General features: G+C 39.1%; 1 protein-coding gene across 1 annotated transcript; it reads left to right on the forward strand.

The window, feature by feature from the left end:
- The first annotated feature begins 1306 nt into the window (after positions 1 to 1306).
- prkacab (protein kinase, cAMP-dependent, catalytic, alpha-b) lies at positions 1307 to 21731 on the forward strand. Its single transcript, XM_080879949.1, has 11 exons — positions 1307 to 1982; positions 3413 to 3474; positions 5154 to 5282; positions 9080 to 9178; positions 10444 to 10526; positions 11025 to 11151; positions 11665 to 11760; positions 14102 to 14224; positions 17907 to 17966; positions 18061 to 18165; positions 18253 to 21731. The coding sequence occupies exons 1-11, from the start codon at positions 1937 to 1939 to the stop codon at positions 18376 to 18378; spliced, it is 1056 nt and encodes a 351-aa protein (XP_080736075.1). The 5' UTR covers positions 1307 to 1936; the 3' UTR covers positions 18379 to 21731.
- Positions 21732 to 21807: the final 76 nt, after the last annotated feature.

Below are 21807 nucleotides of genomic sequence, written 5' to 3' on the forward strand. Positions count from 1 at the left end.
CATGTTCCATACGGCTGCTTTCCACCTTGACTTGTGTGGAAGGAAGCACTGCAACAGTAGAGAGACTCAGCACGTTGGCTCGCTCCTCGCCCTCCCATCTCTGGCTCCTTTCTGTTTTCCGATTTCATTCATAAAATGCAGCACCACCATTTTCACTCCAGCCTCATGTTGCTAGGCAACTGCTGCACAAAAGGAAGGGGGGCCTGTCTGTGCTCTCTTGCACATTTTATCTTAGTTGAAGGGACCAACTCCCCCATCCATCCATCTGTCTACTTCTCACATGTCTGCACAGTTGACCAGTTTTTCTTTTCATATATTCATATTTAGCAGTAAAACCCATATGCAGCTTCAATTGTCCTTTAACAGCACTCTGTACGGTGTGGGGGGACTGTGATATGTAAGTTACAACCAAGTATTAGCAGAATTAGTGATTTGGTTTTTGAGTCCGTTTTACATAACCGTGGTGGTGTCCTGTGAGACCAAATGATGGTGTCAAACCCTGCAACAGCTGAGAGATCTCGTATTCATAGAATGGATGTTTTTTTTTCATACCATAAGTTTTTTTGTTTTTTTTTTAATTACCAGCATAAGGTGAAATTTGTTATTGAAATTAGATATTCAGATGCAAATCCATGTGAAACCGAGCCTTTTGAAGGTCCCGTTCATAAAAGGACTCTCGGTCATATGCTAGGCTAAGCCTGCAGGTGTTCTAGGTGCTGGGGTGGATGTGCTGTGTTGAAGGAGGCTGTTGGAGGGTTTCGGTGACTGTAAAATATTCAGAGAGACGGTATCTCTCTGAGTGTTTAGAAAGACCGTCTTGTTTCCTAATATTATTTCTCACTAAATACACATCATTTAACGCACGACGGTCTGCGAAATGTTTAGAAGTCCTGCCAGCCCGACCGCGCCGCGCGTGCGTTAAATTCTGACCAACATTTCTAAAAATAGCTCGCGGTTGACGTCACTTGGCCAAACGTGTATCAGTCGCTTGGTGGCGGTGGGAGTGGGGGGCTGAAGAGGGGTTTTTTTTTCTACCTGCCAATCGTTACTCAGAGCCAATGGACATCTTCACATTCGCCGAGATTCCCACGGTTCGCCCTCATCTAGCCAATGGAGGACGGAAACCAGGAAAAGTGGGCGGGTATGTCGTCGGGAGGAAAATAATCGGTGACGTTCCCCTCACTCGCTTTGTGTAGGGCGGTAGGATGGTGCTGCTCTTGATGGATTGCGAAGAGCCAATCAGTGCCTTCCGTGGGATACCGGCATACATAGGTTGCCAATCCGCGGGCTGGTTGCAGCTGTCAATCAAAAACCGGTTCTGGCTAGTAGGCGGGACGTTCAGTCGACTGTAGTTCCGTCATCTCGCTCGTCTCCGAGGCTACGGGGGGCCAATGTTGATTTGGGTGAATTCCCGTCGTCGTCGGACCCCGCCGAGGTTTAATTTTTAAAAGCTGGGTTTGGTAACAAAAAGTGGCGGCTCTTGGGCTGAGAATATCGCGTCCCCGCCTCTGGTGTCGTTTTTCTTTAGGCTGGGGAGAGGTGGGGAGCCGGGGGGGCTCGTTCGGCGGGGGCTGCAAGGAGGGACAGGCGAAGACTGGATCCTCCGTGTTCAGGCCATCTGCGCCGAGCTCGGCCTTACGGTCCAGTGAAGCCCCAACGACCGAGATACCTCAAAGGTATCCTCCCCGTGGATTTGAACTATATATCAATTGCCGGTTGCTGATGACTGAGGAGTGAGTGAGCCCGCTTTACCATCTCGTCTCGCCCTGGCACCGCATCAGCAGCTGCCAGGCTATTAAAGACCAAGACCTCGGAGTTAACGCTTGGTGCTTTTGGATTTAGAAAATACCGAACAGACCTAATCGAGATTAGATCGGCTTGAGAAGGCTGCAGGGCGGCCAAAAAGCCACGGATCGCCCGTTGACAGGTTGTCATCATGGGCAACGCGCCCACGGCCAGGAAGGGCAGCGAGATGGAAAGCGGTGGGTACCGTCGCCTGTACGCTACACATAACACATTGCTCTGTTCCAGACTCACGAAATCACCAGAGACGGTGTGACACAGCGGCTATGTTAGCTTCAGTTAACATTCCATGCAGCGGCCTATTTCTGCTGTCTGATTTAAAAAGATCCACTCATCCTGCTCAGTCCTTAAATAAGCCTGTGTCAGGATAGCTTTCAAGAACCCAAATTAGGCAGCTACATTTCAATTAACTAACCTCATAATATAGAGACAGATGAATAGGTGCTCGGTAGTAGTATTCCGCTTTGAACAGAGCTTTTTCTTTGGATTCAGTTGATGCTGCTTTATAATAAAGCAGGTGGTAGTGCCGTTTCCATAGCCAAATCACTTCACGAGGTGCAAAACAACCAACAGCTATTGTAAGCTGCAAGAATCTTGGCAACTTCACATCCTCTTGTACTCAAATCTTGGCGAGATCACAACAAGCTATGTGTCAGATATTTCCCAAACGCACAGTGCCTGTTGTCTCTGGAAAGAGATGCTGCTGAAAGTGTGGGGGCTATTTTGTTTGGTGAACCCCCTTAAGGTTTGCAGATTGACACTGAGTTAGTCTGATTGTCTGCTGTACTGTAAGTCCAAATATAGAAGGATGAGTGTGCTCATGTCTGGGGTTATACTTTTGTGTTTGTTTTTAAATTCATCATTTTTGAAATAGCAATTTACTAGGAAATGATATGTAAAGGTTTATTTAGTTATGTATGTGTCACAAACTGGAGTAAATCTGAATACTGTGATGGATTTCTTTTTAAGAAAATCAAAGAAACAGTTATTCCAAAAGGCTTAAATGCTTGACATTTAAATCAAGACATCTAAGTATATGACATAGCTACTTGGTATAAATGCATACCGGTCACTGAGCAGCTGACACTTTTAGTGAAGGTGAGAAGGGAAAGTGTTGATAGTTAATACCGGTAGGTCAACAAGTGTTTTGAAATGTGTCCTGGGATTTAAGCTTTTAAATGAGTATACTTGTTGATGAGATTTCAAGTTCAGGTATTTTTTTTGCACTTGAGAATATTCTGCATGTAGTTTTCAGACTATCAGCCATCTGGACTAATTGCTGTACATTTAGAAAAATCCCAACAGCCTGAATTACCTTACAGACAGATAAGACGATCAGTTTACGTCTCAAAACTTTCTACACACTGACAAATCATCCATGTAGCCACTGGGTCTTTGTGAGTAATAGTTATGAGCAGGTGGTTTTACGATGGATATGAATAAAATTTGATTTAATTAACAATTTTTAGTCAGACTCTGTGCTGTTGACTTCAGACAATAAAGTAGGTGTTCTGTTTCTTTATTTTGATGTTTTTTCACTTTCTGTATACACACAGATGCCCCACTAAAGCCTTTCTTATGTAAACACTGGTGTGTGTTTTTTCCACAGTCAAGGAATTCCTTGCTAAAGCCAAAGAGGACTTCCTCAAAAAGTGGGAGAATCCTGCACAGGTTAGTGTGTGTACTAAGTCTGCCCACTAAGCTTCAGAAGTATGATACACAGGATTTATTGTTTGTACTTTAATCCTAACTTTGTTTGCATGTTAGAAAAACAGAATTTTCACTCCCAATTCTGTATGGCCAAAGAAATATATACATTACTTCTGTGTGGGCGGCTGTTTTTGAAAATGCCAATCATAGCTACTGAAATTTCACTTGTTTCATGTCTTTATTGTTTATTTGTTCAGTATTACCAGCTATCACTTTATGCAAATCACTGAAAATTATAATTTTAATATATACAGATGGCGGTATAAATACATTTGTTTGTAAATAGCATCAGTTTTATTATTTATTGGCTATTGGTTAGTGATGATGCTACTGTCTGACTGTTTTTAAAATGCAAGTTACTGTTTCAAGTAAACTGTGACATAAAACAACTCCATATGTTTTGTAATATTTAATGCTGCAAATTTATATTCAGTATACATATTTCATATTGTATGCAGTATGAGTAAGAAAGTTAGAAAATATCCCCAGGGCAATGTCAACTGTATCAACCCTAAAGCTATGTGTGTGTGTGTGTGTGTGTTGTTGTTTTTTTTAATTCACTTGTTTTAGATCACCTAATATTCTTCATAGACATTAATTAAACCATTAAATATACATAAATCTGTATCAACATTGTTTTAATTTATACAGTATATAATTTTCTCCGTATGTTTTGGGACACTGGCTTATTTTTTTTTTGTATTTATTTAAGCTTATTGAAGCTAAATGATGAATTTGGGGTTAAAAAATATACTGAATTTTTATTCAGTTTTATTTATTATTTTCAGATTGTCAAATGAACAAATTAACACAATGATAAAAGGGCCCATTGCAATACTGTAATACTGAGCAAAGCTCACCAGTACTGCATTTTTTTTAAATGGATCTCAAGGATAGCTTGTTTCACTTGAAATGAGAGCTCTTTCAAACACATGTTGTGGGTTCATAGCTCCCAAATGCATGTACCACACTTGAAATCATCTTCAAAACGTTTTTATTTTTTATTCTACTTCGGAAGAAGTAATGAAGAAACAACCCACAGCTGTCAGTGAAACGGGTTATGTAGCAATGATCCAATTACACTTGAGCAGCTCAAACTATGGCACTGGGTATAAAAATTGCAGTGAAGGCAATATTTTTGTTTTGACTTTTGAGATAAAGCTGAATATCTAAGCCTAAACCAATATTTATCACATATGTATGCAAAACCGTCTATGACAGTATCTAAAAATATATGAGTGTTAAGCATGATTTGATTCTATGTAGGAAAACATCAATTATTTATGATAAATAAGTTTCTGGGACCATCTGAGCCTGAGAAACAGTTCAGGTACCACAAACATGAGTAAAAGTTTTTTCTTTATTGTTCTTCAAATTTACACTGTATCCTGTATGCACATGTGTATTACTTTCTATTAAGAAATTATAAACCATACATACCAAATATATTAATTTATATATATTATCTATTGCATATTTGTTTATGACATGTGCAAAGAATATATACCATGAAAATACAAGAATTAGTGATAAATGTGAGCACACGAGTAGCTGAAAATAAAAACTCGCTACCAGCAACATGACCCTAAATATCCCATTTTCACAAAAATCAGCTAACCGTTTTTGTTTTGTCTGTTCAGAACACTGCTTGCCTGGAGCAGTTTGAGAGGTTGAAAACCCTGGGCACGGGCTCATTTGGTCGTGTTATGCTGGTGAAGCACAGAGAAACGGGACAACATTATGCGATGAAGATCCTCAACAAGCAGAAGGTCAGTCTGGGTCAGGGGTCACCAGAATCACAGAGGGATTGGGGTGTTTAAATGCGCTCCCATCCATTTTTTAGTTAGTCTTCCCACAGAAAACAGAAATGTAATTGATGTGAATACTGCACTCGGAAGATTTTATTCTTTTATGCATTTTGTTAAAGGCCCTTCAAATACAGGTGAAATTATTATCTGAACCCACTTGTGCTGAAAGCAGGGATTAGTTACAGTCACAGAGCAGAGGTTGTCTTTACGTGGATAACACCAGAGTAATTTTAATATTCAGTTAAAATAAATTTTTGACTTAATCTGTGAATAAGATGATAATTAATCCACAATATAATTATATTATGGCTTAAAGTGTGTGAATGTGTGTGTGAATGGGTGGATGATTGTGTATAGTGTAAAGCGCTTTGGGGTCCTTAGGACCAAGTAAAGTGCTATACAAATACAGACCATTTACCATTTAATTATCATCTTATTGATAAAACACTGAGATTTTAGCAAGATCAAAATCAGAATGAATATCTATATCTATCTATCTGTCATGCTGTACTAAAGTACTGGCAAAATAATTTTTACATCAGTAGGGACATGAAGGTAATCCATGAATTTACAGTCTTCTGCAAGTACTACTGACAGAACACATGCCTGAGAGAGTGAGAGAATGAATGTACATGAACACGATGGTGTTGTTTTGCTATGGCTGTTTTCACAAAAAAGTCTATGTTGCACTTGTTTCAGGGAGGTGGGCATTATACTTTTATTTATTTATTGCCTCTGCATACATAGCACCATATTGTTGTACTGAAAATTAACTTTAGTAAACAATTTAGATGGAGTTTTTGGTCCACAGGGTCATCTCCCAGGGTAAACCCAATACTTTCACAGAAGCTAAACTACCATCGCATCTATCTAAGACAGACCAAATCACTTCAAGGACATAGGGTCCCCAAACCATTTTAAAAATAGCCTCTGGCCCCACACAAGCCATTTTTGCACATGCAAATAGGGCAATGCGATGAAATAACTCCCTCAGTTTTCAGAGAACTGGGGTTACCCTGGTAAACAAACATTGCCTTTTAAGCTTTACTTGGTATCGCACTATTGGAAATGTAGCTCACTCCCAAATTGCATGCTCTCCTGCCAATAGCACCTCGAAGGCCGACACCTCACACCAACCCCAACGTTCAGCTAGCAGGCCTCATTAAGGCCTGAGCATGCAAGTGAGGACGCAGTTACATCAGAACAGTACAAATTAAAAAATGTGTGGAAGCCCAACTAGCAATAACAAAGATGTAATCCACAGAAACACCCTTAACAAGGCCCCACAAGGAAGCCATTTCTCTGGTAGAATGTGGATGCTGGTGAATGCTGGTTGCACTGGTAATCATGCCATCACTATAGCCTCCACCATCTAGTGTCACAGCCCTAATGAAAAGCTAAGCTAGATTCCCTAAACCTCGGCACAAAGGCAAGGGAAGGGACTGCAAACAGGAACTATGGCAAGATACCAAAAAATCCCTGAAGGCCTAAACTTGCCTTTGTGCCTCAGTTTAGAAAATTGCCATCAGCTCTTGCTAATTTATATGAGTCTCTGGGGCCAGGTACCTCTGACAGCCCTCCCCTCAAAAACAGCCTTCTAACCTTTCAATCAAGCATCTGTTTCCTCATAACCACCATACATAAGAGGATACTGGTTATGAACAATTTTGGGTCACTCCAGTGAGACATAGCTACCAGATATTTAGAGAAATTGTGACTGGGACTCAGATGACATCTCATATCCATCTGCAGAGAGGACACCTCCTGGGACACTGGCTATTACATGCTTGCATATCATATATATATATATAAGCGTGACCTTATGGGGAAGATGGAAAATGGCCACAATGCCTGGATAGGAGGGAAAATGACATCCTCCTCATCGTCATCATTATCATCAGAAGATACTTTTTAACTCATCCTCATCTTCTTCCTCCTTGGAGTTGAGGAGCTGATTAAAAAAGGAGTAAGTTCAGCCTTGGGGTCTTTGATCATATCCCCCCAGCAAGTGCAACCTGAGCTGGGTATGTTGCTCAGCTTCGCTGCAGTGTCAGAAAGACAGGGATCGGCTTTTGCGGCCCTGGGCACTTGCAAATGCGACTCCAGGATTCTGTCTGCCCATGTGACGCCTTTGCATGTTTGACACCCACATAAGTGATTCAGAGGGGTTGGGGGGGGTTCCCTCAGATATTCAACCAGCAAAAGCAACGTCCCTAACCTTGCTACCACTACCATTTACCACTACCAGAGAATGCAGTGGCACCCATAGGCACCAATTTTCAGCTTGGACAGCTAGCAAATAGCTATACAAGCACAAGCTCACTTGATGTGCTGACTTGATAAGGTGCAGAATTGCAACAACACGACGACTGCTTACTAGAAAAATATACTGACATAATTAAAATATAATTAAATAAAATATTTATGTTAGTAATCCTGAAACCAGAAACGTTCAGGGAATACCTTTCACAACTGGATCTGTAAACTGTTAAGTGGATAACCTTGGTCCAGGATCACTGGTTAAGCTCTAATGATCTTCACAGGGAAGAAGGCAAGAATGCCTGGTGTGGGGCCAGGACCTATTATAAAGGGGGTCGGGCGAGCCTGTGTCCTTGAAGTGATTGGTCTGTTACAGATGGAAGTGGTGGAAGTGGAGTATCTGTGATTGGTCTCGCCAGAGAGGCCCAAGTGGCATACCAAGTGAGGTTTAAAAGAGAATACTATTTTAACCAGGTGCTGCCACCCTACCGATGCAGCCTTGTTGTAACTGGTGATGTAGAATATGTTCATAAGTCTTCCCAGCCAAAAATCTGCCACAAACTCTTGTTTCCTGTTAAATTTTGCACTATCCGCCTTGCAACCTCCTTTCATCTAAACTACTTCTAACTCTAAGCTGATTTCCCATGAAACCCCAACACGTTTCATAGTTATTTTAAAGTTCAAAGACATGGCACAATAGCACACTGGCCTATAGTCTTAATTATGGAGGAAAATCTTGAGAATACGGACTTCAGGTTGTTTTCGTAAATGCCACAGATGTCTTGCTGTACCTGGAGTGTCTGTTTGTTAAAGTTACACAATTTTGGAGACAGTAATACTACTGTCTTTTCATAAAGAAGTAATGTAATAAGTAAGAGTCTTTTTATCATTTGGTGAGCAGCTGAGATATGATTTTGAATGTCAGCAGAAGGGTACAGTGAAAGAAGTTTGTTGGAGGTGTGCAGTCTTTTGCCTGCAGCGCTTCATCTTACAGCTCACTCTGGCTGTTGCTTCTTGTTCCATTACTTTCTGCAGTATCTCAAACTGATCTGCTGTCAAAGAAATATGTCAGTTATATTGTTTTGTTGATCCATTTTTAATGAATGATAACAGTAACAAACACAATGCATTTCCAGCTGATACTTCATAATAAAAGCAAGCTCATTTTTCAAAAGTTAAATGGTTTTAATGGGAAGATGCAGCAGTAGGAAATGTTCGGTTTTCATTATCAGTAACTTAATACAGCATTTTTTCCAGTAATGGTGCCACAGACACCCATGTTATAATCCTCCAATTGCAAAAACACTCAAATATTGTGATGATTGGGCCATAGGCAGCATATTACTTCAACCTGTGAGAGATGTCTTAACAGATATGTATTTAAATGAAAATTGCTAGTTTCATATTTGCCTTAAATTTCACACTCTTGTCTTACTGGGTAAAATGTCTCTCTCTCACTCTCTCTCTCCTTCTTCTTTCTGTCTCTCTCTGCCTTTCAGGTGGTCAAGCTCAAGCAGATAGAGCACACTCTAAATGAGAAGAGGATTCTTCAGGCTGTCAGCTTCCCTTTTCTGGTGCGGTTAGAGTACTCATTCAAGGTATGGATTATTTTAGGTGTGTGAGAGCACACATGCCTGTGGTTGTTTGATGACAGCGAGTGACTGCTTAATTTCTCACACAATTAAAATAACAATAAAAGAACTCTTTAGCAAAGTTTCGCATATTAATTCATTAAAAAGCCACAGACAAATGTTATGATCCATTCGAAGCTGTTTCTTAGCTGCCTGATTAATATATATCCATCTTTGTGCTGGTCTCAACCAACTCCTGAAGTTACTAACTTGCCACTAAATACTATTTTCAACTGCTAGTTGTTACTTTGGTCACTGCTGGCAATGGTCAGTGCTTTATTTAACATGTGTTATGCATACCTGTACTTAAAATGATTCTGAAACAATAATAAGCAGAAAATGGCTAAAATTTGTTACAGATCCGATGATGGTTTGGTTACTCACACACAAATTAGTTAATTCAAAAAATAATTTGCTTTATTTATTCAAACTATGAACTAAGTGGTCACATTAAGTCTGCATGTTTTTAAAGACCTCTTGGAAGTGTTTACAAGTATCTTTGGCCAGCAGATGAGAAGCCTATTTGTAATATTTTTGAAAATTGAGCACCAACTCTGATTGTTTTAATGATTAAAATTAAATAATTTATAGTGCATTAATCTTTCAGTCTACTACCCCTTCCATCACCACTGTCAGTCCTGTTGAGTTGTATGTAAGTACATGGTGAAGTTGGCTTTAGATGTCACATGAGCGTGTGACATGGACGTGCACAGACTAATCCTGCTGATGGCTATACTCCAATTAATGCCTTATTCAGGTTAAGCTGTTTAGATGCTCCTGGAAAGCCAGGGATTGACTATCCTAGACACCTTAAATAAACCTATTAACAGAATATTCCAGTCCACGTGTGTTGTCCTACACACAGGAGGAAGAGTCAACAAGAACAAAACATACGCAGTGTGATTTGTGTTAGTCGGTTACACTACTTATATCTTGCAAAACTGTGATATAAACAACACACAATATACAAACCAGGCCTTCAGTAATGTTCCTGGGTTAAAGTACTTTATTATTTATATGGCAATACTATAAATAATAGTCAGTTAATGCTAACTAGCAAAATACCAGCTAGATTAAACAATTTGGTAACTGGTGAAATTGCTCTTCTCTTTTTTAGCTCACGTAATTGAGTTTTAACTCCTGTATATGTGTGTACCTGAAGTGCATCCATACATGGGCATGCTTTTGTGTGTTTGTGTGAGTGCCACTAACCTTCGTCCTCCTTTCTGCAGGACAACACTAACCTCTACATGGTGATGGAGTATGTGCCAGGTGGCGAGATGTTTTCCCATCTACGGAGAATTGGCAGATTTAGGTCAGTGTTTGAATAAAGTTTATATCCAGAAGCATTTTGTGGATTGCTACAAGAGTAAACAGTGGACTTTGAAAGCATTTCTGTTATCTTGTATTCTACATAGGCACAAAGCACAACAACTCTAGAAAAGTTTGGATACTGTGTCGCAATATAAGATTTAAAAACCTTTTTTCCCCAGAAGAATTATTATACTATCCATGTCTAGAGTTACATGACATTATAACTTAATTAACAGCTTAATCCAAAGTTGCAAGATGATCTGGCTTATCCCAAAGCAGCAAACAAATGTCATGCTATTTCAGATTATAGTATAATGTAGAGTATTGCTTGCCTACATCTTTTCCATGTATTAATTCCCATTCAGTATTCTTTCTTCTATCATGTCTCCTAACCTACGGCAGTATTTTCAGCTCTTCTCATCTCTATGCTAGACTCAAGTCATCTCTGCTATTCGATCACCAAACAGATCCCCTTTTGTCTCGTTGTGTTTATGTGCAGTGAGCCTCACGCTCGGTTTTACGCTGCTCAAATCGTTCTGACCTTTGAGTATCTCCATGCTTTGGACCTGATCTACAGAGACCTGAAACCTGAAAACCTGCTCATAGACCAACAGGGCTACATACAGGTAACAAACTTACTGTTAATTATTTATCCTTCACAGACCGTGCTGATGAATTTGTGTTCCATATTTATTATGTCTGCAACTGACAGTAATTTTTTTAGCACACATTAATCCATCTGTTTTATTCCATTTATCTAACATCTTTTTACTTAAATATTTTAAAACTATCATCACAGTAAGAGTTTTCTAGAGCTCAAAATTAGAATATTTTATGCCACGTACAGCTCAACAGATATGAGGACATTTATTTTCAGTGTGAGATTCGTTAACCTTACAAAGGTGTTCTTCACTCTGGAATCGTCTGTGTGTGCTGGTGTACCACCCTCTAGTGGCGAACTGTTGCATAACAGCTGGTGACAATTTCCCTTGATGCGGCTGTTTTTAGTGCCTCTCTTTCTTGCTGCCTTTCATGTGGTGTTACTTAGCCTATTTGAATTTTCTTTTTTTTCTTTTTTTTTCTTTTTTATTCTTTTTTTTTACTCACTGTCGTTGTCATTGTTCTTTGTCCCCTCTTAGGTTACAGATTTTGGCTTTGCCAAACGTGTGAAGGGCCGGACCTGGACACTGTGTGGCACCCCAGAATATCTGGCTCCAGAGATCATTCTCAGCAAGGTGCGCTTGGCAGCCAGCTGAACTAACTTTAAGCTTGGGGTAGAGGCTTCTTCGTTTTTTAAGGCTAGGATTATATTCACTTGTGGATAGCTGTAGGTACCTCATAGGAAAGATTGTTTCTATTATACATTTTTACAGTTTGCTTGGAGTCCAACTGGAAGACAAATGCATAACTGTTGGTTTTTCTTTCAGGACAAGTCCTAAAAATCATGTGATAATATGTGAAGGTCCAATAGCTTACTTTGCTTACTTGCAAACTATAATACCAGCGTTACACCCCTGTGAATTTAAAGCTGATCACACGAATAATCTGCAGTAATATACAGTCATATAAATAATCCTAGCAGGACATGTTTTAGCAGTACTTTTGACAAGCAAATTGCGGTTCACTCTACATGTGCATATACGCTTTAAGATACTGGGAGCATTGTGACACAAAAACATGCCCATCTGTCTGTATCAGTCCCACCCCAGATGCTCTATGAATGTGTGTGCACACAGATGAGAAGTTGTGTACACCTGAGTAGAGAACACACAGGTCTCTTCAGTGTTTGACATATGTTAGCAAAACACTGATGACAAAACTCATTAAGAATATTGTTGTTTGCACAGACTGGCAGCATCCTCATTAGGTGCCAGGCTTTGGGAAGCTTACGTGCCAGCAACTTTAAAATTGTGCAATAAGTATTAAAAGAACATTTGAAGTGCTGCAGTTTGTATATATATAGACATTTATGGGCTTTGTAACCCTGGTGGGTTGTAATCTATAGACTCTGTGAGTGACAAGCAGGTTCAAGTTTCTCTTTCTTAAACACCAAAATGATGGGAGAGTATTTTCACTGTGCTCTCTGTAGCTCAGGTCACTGGAAGACTGCCACATTCACATTCCTCATTTTTTTTCCCAACAGTTGAAGGTAGGATCAAAAATTGCTGTCAGAGATGGGTGGAGGCTTTAAATAAGCAACTTTTAAATGTTACACAAATAATTATATAAAGTAGTTCATCCAAATGGTGTTGAATGGTAGTGCCCAATATTATAAACAATACTAAATAATGTGGCTAAACTTTTAATTCCAATAAATCCAAACTATAATGTAAGTGAGGTTTCCGCCAAATGACTGAATGACTTACAAATAAATGTTTACAATCAGACAGGAAAAGTCATTAAAGCAATTATTAAATCCAGTGTATATAATAAAATGTACCACAAGTCACCAAATTTAGTCTTAACAGACAAGCTTTTTGTCTCAAAGGCATCCCAAGATACTCCTCACAACAAGAAGTGAACATATCATTATCGAAAACTGACATATCATTATTAAAATGGAGCTATTCTCTTTATTTCATGCTCTGTATTTTTATTTTTTGGGGATTTTATTATTGTAGTTTTGCATGATTCACAGTTCGAGGTAATCATTTGTCTTATTCTGGGACTTGGTGCAGCCCCTCAGTTCCTCCACTGTGACTGAAACAAGTTTTCACTCCTCTCCCTTTGAGGCCACCCTCGCTTTAAGTCAACTCACAAATGAATGATTTGAATAGCAGGTGGGTGGGGCTTATGTGCTCAGGCAAAAGCTGAGTATCTGAGATGACCACTCTTGGTGTCTTTGTCATCATGCAGATCCACAAGCTTAAACAGAGTGCCAGAAACTGGGTGTTGAAAGCTGTCTGAAGCCTTATTATTTTAAAAGTTTGGCTATGCTTAATGTGAACGTCGAACATTGTAGCAGTACATATCTGCACTTTGCATTAGGAAAACATATTGAGTGTAAGATATCTTGGAAAGCTAATATGTAGTTAGATTGGAATAAGGATTGAATAAAATTGAGTCTCTGAGACCATGTATATAGGAATTCATTTGGGACCTCGAGTGTAGTGTGAGTGGACCTTTTAAAGGTTTGGTCCAAGTACTCCAACCATGTGTACTAACTATGATACAGACACGTGTAGACACAAGCTGTCCAGTAACTGACAGTAACTAAGGCTAACAGGCTGTGAATGCATCCTTACTGTGTGCAGCTTTATATAACACTTTATAATCTGGAGATACTGAGTTGACAATTAATTATGTGGAATAAAACAAGCCACTTTATTGATTTGTAATTTTACTGTAAATAACAGACTATCGAGATAGTTCATCATTTATTTTCTGTGGGTTTTTTTTTTTTGTCTGGGGAATTGGTGCATTTGTTGATATTACCCGTGTACACAATTCATTACAGACATATGATGAAATATACATTTACTGCATCATTTTATATTTTATCTTAAATTAACTTAATGTTTTTTCTTTCTTCTTCCGTTACTCCATCCTTGTCATGCCCCCCGCTACATCCACCAGGGGTATAACAAAGCAGTAGACTGGTGGGCATTGGGTGTACTCGTCTACGAGATGGCAGCAGGGTACCCGCCTTTCTTTGCTGATCAGCCCATTCAGATCTATGAAAAGATTGTTTCAGGGAAGGTGAGTTTGACTGTCTGATTAGCATTTTGTGCTAATATTTAATGCTTTACACAAGAGAACATGACTCATGATGTGATATTAGGTTGTTTTTTTGTTGTAAAAATGTATTTTAGTTTACTTTGTATTTAAATTTCAGTTTTAGGTTAATCCTGAAAGAGTTTTGGGCAATGTTTTTTTCTTTTTTCTTTTTTTTTGTGGTAGAGTGGGTATGGTGTAGTTTCAAAAAATGTGTTTTTACCATAGAAACACGGACCAAGTAGAAGCATCTGTTTTGATCTGTTCAGCCATGTTTTTCCTTTGTTGGTCTCTGAAAATACTCTGTGGTTTGCATTGTATTTGTTCCACCCACATTGTTGTTTCCAGATGTGTAAAAAGCAGCAATTTTTTACGCCATCATATTAGAGAACCTGGCAGTTAGAGCCTTGATCCAGCATAATAAATCTGATCAGGGAGGATGTAAGAGGAGCATATTTCCTTTATTTATTTCTTGTATATTTATAAGGGGAGTATTGTGATCGTTTCCAGTTCCATAATTTTATATTTGGACTTTAATAGAGTTGTGTTGCATGATTCAGATTCCAAAATAATCCTTATGTATTTTATAACAACCATTGATACAGCACCTCAGTTCATCCACTGTCTGAACTAAGCTATTTTGGCTCTGCCTCCTTTGAAGCCACCCTCTCTTTAATTCATCTTTCCTCTGACTGGCTGTCCACCTCACACAAAGAATTTGAATAGCATCATGTTCACTGTACCTGAGGTAACCATACTGAGACTATCTGCTATCTTTTGACATCATGCAGATCCAAAGTTATGTTCGCTTGTATATGAGTATTTTAGTAAACTTAACTTAACTTAACTTAACTGTGTGGTAGTTTGAACCACTGAAAACAGCTTTTGAAAAATACCTTTGAGGGTGAAAATTTTTTAAATCTATATATCTGCATTTATGTGTGGACAAGGAACATTTAGGTTTTTCTCTCGCAACATGAAAGCTGTCCACCTTTATCTCCCCTGAGCTAGTCACTGTGGATCAGTTGATATGAAAAAGACAAACTACAGGAAAAAGAAGAAATTAGGTGGAGGACATGGACCACATGATCTGTCAAACCCAGATAAGAAACGCATGGCAATAAAAACAAAGAAAACAAAAATACGCCTCAAAATTCTCCATCATCTGTGTTATAGTGTCAAAAAAGAGAATATTAGAAGATAAGTTATGACATCAGACAATGATTGAAGTTATGTTTACACATGTTTTATTTTGAGGGGTTTTTATTTATTTATTTAATTGTAATTCTGAGTATATGGGGCCTTACGGTCAACTGTAAATGATGACTGAAAAAAAAATAAAAATAATAATAAGTAGCAGTGGTATAGTAGAAGTAGTAATACTCATTTTAAAGACCTATGTCATGCCCTCATTTGTTCATGCACACAGTCTGAAGGACTTCTAATTATGTAAAATACAAACCTACGAAAACATTGATAAATCTGTGCGTGAAATGTTGTTGTGAGTACAGACTTTTAGACACATAAGAACAAAGCGGACAAGTTTGGCCATACATGCACAGCTACACGTTTGGAGAAAACCAGACACAGCATAATAGCACGTACACCTCAAACCATTAATCAACTCTGTGGAGGGGTGATGTGTTTTATTTTTCTGTTATTGTGTGCTTATTCTACAGGGAGTGCAGAATTATTAGGCAAGTTGTATTTTTGAGGAATAATTTTATTATTGAACAACATCCATGTTCTCAATGAACCCAAAAAACTCATTAATATCAAAGCTGAATGTTTTTGGAAGTAGTTTTTAGTTTGTTTTTAGTTTTAGCTATTTTAGGCAACTTAACAAAAAACAAATATATACCCATTTCAATTATTTATTTTTACCAGTGAAACCAATATAACATCTCCACATTCACAAATATACATTTCTGACATTCAAAAACAAAACAAAAACAAATCAGCGACCAATATAGCCACCTTTCTTTGCAAGGACACTCAAAAGCCTGCCATCCATGGATTCTGTCAGTGTTTTGATCTGTTCACCATCAACATTGCGTGCAGCAGCAACCACAGCCTCCCAGACACTGTTCAGAGAGGTGTACTGTTTTCCCTCCTTGTAAATCTCACATTTGATGATGGACCACAGGTTCTCAATGGGGTTCAGATCAGGTGAACAAGGAGGCCATGTCATTAGTTTTTCTTCTTTTATACCCTTTCTTGCCAGCCACGCTGTGGAGTACTTGGACGCGTGTGATGGAGCATTGTCCTGCATGAAAATCATGTTTTTCTTGAAGGATGCAGACTTCTTCCTGTACCACTGCTTGAAGAAGGTGTCTTCCAGGAACTGGCAGTAGGACTGGGAGTTGAGCTTGACTCCATCCTCAACCCGAAAAGGCCCCACAAGCTCATCTTTGATGATACCAGCCCAAACCAGTACTCCACCTCGCTGGCGTCTGAGTCGGACTGGAGCTCTCTGCCCTTTACCAATCCAGCCACAGGCCCATCCATCTGGCCCATCAAGACTCACTCTCATTTCATCAGTCCATAAAACCTTAGAAAAATCAGTCTTGAGATATTTCTTGGCCCAGTCTTGACGTTTCAGCTTGTGTGTCTTGTTCAGTGGTGGTCGTCTTTCAGCCTTTCTTACCTTGGCCATGTCTCTGAGTATTGCACACCTTGTGCTTTTGGGCACTCCAGTGATGTTGCAGCTCTGAAATATGGCCAAACTGGTGGCAAGTGGCATCTTGGCAGCTGCACGCTTGACTTTTCTCAGTTCATGGGCAGTTATTTTGCGCCTTGGTTTTTCCACACGCTTCTTGCGACCCTGTTGACTATTTTGAATGAAACGCTTGATTGTTCGATGATCACGCTTCAGAAGCTTTGCAATTTTGAGACTGCTGCATCCCTCTGCAAGATATCTCACTATTTTTGACTTTTCTGAGCCTGTCAAGTCCTTCTTTTGACCCATTTTGCCAAAGGAAAGGACGTTGCCTAATAATAACACCTGATATAGGGTGTTGATGTCATTAGACCACACCCCTTCTCATTACAGAGATGCACATCACCTAATATGCTTAATTGGTAGTAGGCTTTCGAGCCTATACAGCTTGGAGTAGGACAACATGCATGAAGAGGATGATGTGGACAAAATACTCATTTGCCTAATAATTTTGCACTCCCTGTAGAGTCAAATGTGACACCATTTTTCCGACAAAGGAAGCTTGGTTGACCAACGAGAAAGTCATCTCACACACACGAGCAAATCTAAAACAGAAGGTTCAACGGCCTAGTCAAAGTCCATACTTAAACCTGATTGAATTACTGTAGCTGGAACTCGAGAGCTGTGCACAAATGCACGCCAGCAAGCTTCAATGAACCGAAGCAACCATTGTAAAGAAGAGTGGGCTAAAAATCCTCCACAACAATGTGAGAAGTCTGGGAAGTCTCTCAAGACAATTACTGGAAGTTATTGCTGGAAAAGGTTCTTCTACAAGCTACTGATTCATATGATGTACTTAGTTTTTCCCAGAACTACATAGAGCCATGTCATTGTATTATAAGAATCTACCAGTGCTTCACTACAGAAGATAACGAACCCGAGAGCCTGAATCTCATCACTACATGAAGTTATCACTGGTTCAATCCTCATTTTGTGCTCTGCCCTTAGGTTCGTTTCCCGTCTCACTTCAGTTCAGACCTGAAAGACCTCCTAAGGAACCTGTTACAGGTGAGAGCAAATACCGCAGGCATTCAGACGTTTAGGTTACATTTATTTTTTCTTTAACGTGACCGTGAGAAAAATATGTTTGTGTTATTTTAAGGTGGATCTCACAAAACGTTATGGAAACCTCAAAAATGGGGTCAATGATATCAAGGGACACAAGTGGTTTGCAACAACTGACTGGATTGCCATTTACCAGAAAAAGGTATGTTTTGGTGAGTGTACTGTGTGGCATGTGAGACTTTTCTTCCCTTCAGTTTGTTTTATAATAGTTTCCTTTATGTGACTTTAGGTGGAAGCTCCCTTCATCCCCAAGTTCAAAGGACCAGGCGACACCAGCAACTTCGACGACTACGAGGAGGAGGAGATTCGCGTCTCCTTCACTGAGAAATGTGCCAAGGAGTTTGCTGAGTTCTAGAGTTAGAGAGCAAGAGAGGAAGAAAGAAGGAAATAGGGAGAGTCAAAGGTAGGCTGGTCAAGTGGGAGACATAAGGAGAAAGTACTGTCTCCTGTCCAATCACAAGCACCAGCTACAAAGAGGAAAAATCGGATAGAGAAGGAAAAAAGAGCAAGGAGACTGATAACCAGCAGTGTTGCCTTTTCTGTTGTGTTTTTGTTGTGTTTTATTTATTATTCTGTCTTATTTATGGATCCCTTTATAATGAAGGTGTGCTTCATGGGTGTTGAGAATCCAACTAATTTGGAGTTGCCTCTACACATTTTCACCCGAGATCTTCCCTTTTCCTTTTCCTTTTTTTAAATCCATCTTTTAGTCATATTCACACCGCAGCAAAGAGAAATCAGCCTGTCTGTGCTGATCTAGTCCAGCCTCTTAGTCATTACATGAAGACTAATGAGTTTTGTGCAAGTTTAGGTCTCAGTCTGGACAAAAGTTTCTTAAATTTTAACCGACAACTGGCTAACATGCTCTTTGTTTTTTTTTTTAAGCAGGAAGGGCATGTAAGTAGCAGGTTTAATAGGTCTTGCACACATATGTACTTTCAGCTTGGATGACTTTACATTTTGCAGTTTTATCTCAATTTTTCCTTCAGAATTTAAACTTTTACCCTTTCATATCATAGACACACGACATAACTTAAGGCTTGATGGGCCAACAAAAAAAAACAAAAAAAATGAATGCATTGTGTGTGCAAAATAAATTTCATCGAGAGACAGATGATGTTTTAAGGGGAAAAAAAGTCAGTTACGTTTACTGTGTAACTATCCATCTACCGTTCTTATCATTGTTAGAATTAGTGCATATCTACGGTACTCCATTCTAAATGTTATTAGATACTAGTGGCTCCAATGATATCATGTCACGCTAACAAACAAGGAAATACGAGTAAGGGGATGGAATTAACTCTGTTTTTAAGGGTGTTTTAAAGAAACACTGTAACGTAATGGTATCTCAGGTTTGAACATATCACTTAATAGACATTTTATTAACATACAGTGTTAGGATCAGCAGGTAAATCTGTGATATGGATTTGGGAATTTAAAGTTCTGGTTCAAATTAAGAGAAACAAAAGGGAATATTCAGACTTTTGGTTAGCGTCTTCCACAGTTTGCCCTTCCAGAAGATTTGATTTTGCTAACTGACTCGACAACTTTGTTTTCATGAAAGCACTTCCTGTCTCGGCTCAGAGTTTACGTAATGGCCACAGTGATTCTGCTTACTGAATCAAGCCTTTGGCCCTTGATTACTCCAACTGAAAGAGACCGCTTGAGGCAAACTACCTTGAACTGCTTCCGGCTGGTGGCCTTCAGAGCATTTTGACCAGTCACTGATGGCAGTTTGGATAGTGCGCTTTTATGGTCTTCAATGGAAATATGTATTCATGTTCACCTCATCTTATTACCCATCCCTTTCTTCTTATCACTTGTAAAGTAGGACCACACTCTATGTGACAGTCTTATATGTGACAGCAGCTCTGTTACTGTTTATGTGTTTTAAACATGCACAGTTTTTGTTTCGTTTTGTTTTTTGTGTGTTGGTGATGATGTAAAGATGACTGGCACTCCATTTAACAAGTTAGTGAAAGCTAGAGCTTCTGGCGGTGAATCGAGCTAATACCGAGAAGAGAGAAAAATAATCATAGCGCATGGTATACAACCTGCTGATTTGAAGAATACAACAAATAGCACTTTTGGTATTCAGTGTCTCCTTGGCTCCTGAGCTATGGTCACAGAATATTTCAGCAATGGCCAGAGAGGGTCGTTACTGTAGGATTTGTTCATTCACAATTTATGAGATAAAACAAAGTGACACTGATGTTCGTTTCAGACATCAAAATGCCTTCTTTATTGCTGTAATTTAATGTGCCACAATAATGATGGTTTCCTAATTTGATTTATACAGGCGCTTTGGTTTTTCTCCCATCGTTATAAACTGGATAATATAAATTCACATACTTCCCTCGAGTCTGAAACAGTTCAGATAGCAAAAAAAAAAATATATATATATATATATATATATATATATATATATATATCTCAAGCATTTTCTCCAGGATACACATTTGTTATGTGTAATGGTTTGTGTCTATCATTTGTAATATGGAACAATAGCCCCCACAGCTAATTGTCCACTTGCCATATTTACTTATTTATTCGATCAACACTCTTTTCCCACTCTGTGCGTGACCCCAGATTTACAGTGTGGTAATTTGTTTAAAAAAAAGATCAATTTGAGAATGTGCATCACAGAAGCACAGTGTCAGCTGAAGGTCTTAAAGGACCACTCCGGTGATTCAGCTTTACTGTTTAGTAAACTTGCATCAGAGGCTGCGTTATCTTATTAGTGCCTTGCATGGGTCAAGCTCCAAAAAACAAAGTCCTACATCTCCCACATCCTTTAAATTCTGCATAAATGTACAGTTTGTAACGCAGGCTGTTTGGGACTCTGCAAGGCCTGTCAGAATTACACGGGTGATGTGGTGTATTTAATTTCCTTTTATTAGTTTATTTAACAGAGAGAAAGAGATATCAACTGAAACAGGAGACAGCATTTCAAGAATAAATGGACTAGGACAATAATGCTGGGTCACTTTTAAGGCTACTGGATATTGTGCTTGTGTGTGGCATAGTCCCAAAAGTAAAGTTAAATGACCACAAACCAACTGCCACAGTAAACCTGGGGCTTCACAGAGAAATGAGTCACTTACAAGGCAACTAACATGGATCCGACATGTCTCTCCTGTATTAATGTTTCCCCTTCTTTTTCACTGAGGCAGATTAACCAGCTGAAAAACTCCAGATTTTATCAATGAATCTGACGCCAAAATCATAGTGGCAGATAAATGGTGGAAAGAGCTGCAAGCTGTAAGCCTAGTTGTAGTCATCAGCTGGCTTACTGGTTAATTTAAAAACCATTATTATTATTATTATTAATAAACTGTTTACATCACTTGTTGAGGTTTCACATTCGCTGTATTTCCTCCATGTCAGGTTTAATGTTGAATATATCATCATGGACAAAATGTTTGAAGTTATAATACAATATTATTATGTGTCTCCTCGATGTTTTTGCAGTGATACAACTTCCTCTCCATGCAGGCACAATGCTGGTACATACTGTCGCACTTTTTAGGGAAATGAGACCCCAATATAAACCATATTAACCCCCGCCACAGACATACTATACACACACACATATACACACACTGCAAAGAGAAGCGTCTAAAGTCACGGAAACGGTGACATAAAAATACGAAGTGTAATATTTTGCAACATGAGTATCATTCCAATAAAGTTTTACTTGTAAAATTCTCCTGAACTCCCGCGTCCTCATTTGGGTGTGGAGCTGAAACGTGAAAGTTCCACGTTTGCCGAAAAGTGAGCGGAT

Source organism: Rhamphochromis sp. 'chilingali' (genome assembly GCF_963969265.1).
Source record: "Rhamphochromis sp. 'chilingali' genome assembly, chromosome: 4".
Taxonomy (NCBI): domain Eukaryota; kingdom Metazoa; phylum Chordata; class Actinopteri; order Cichliformes; family Cichlidae; genus Rhamphochromis; species Rhamphochromis sp. 'chilingali'.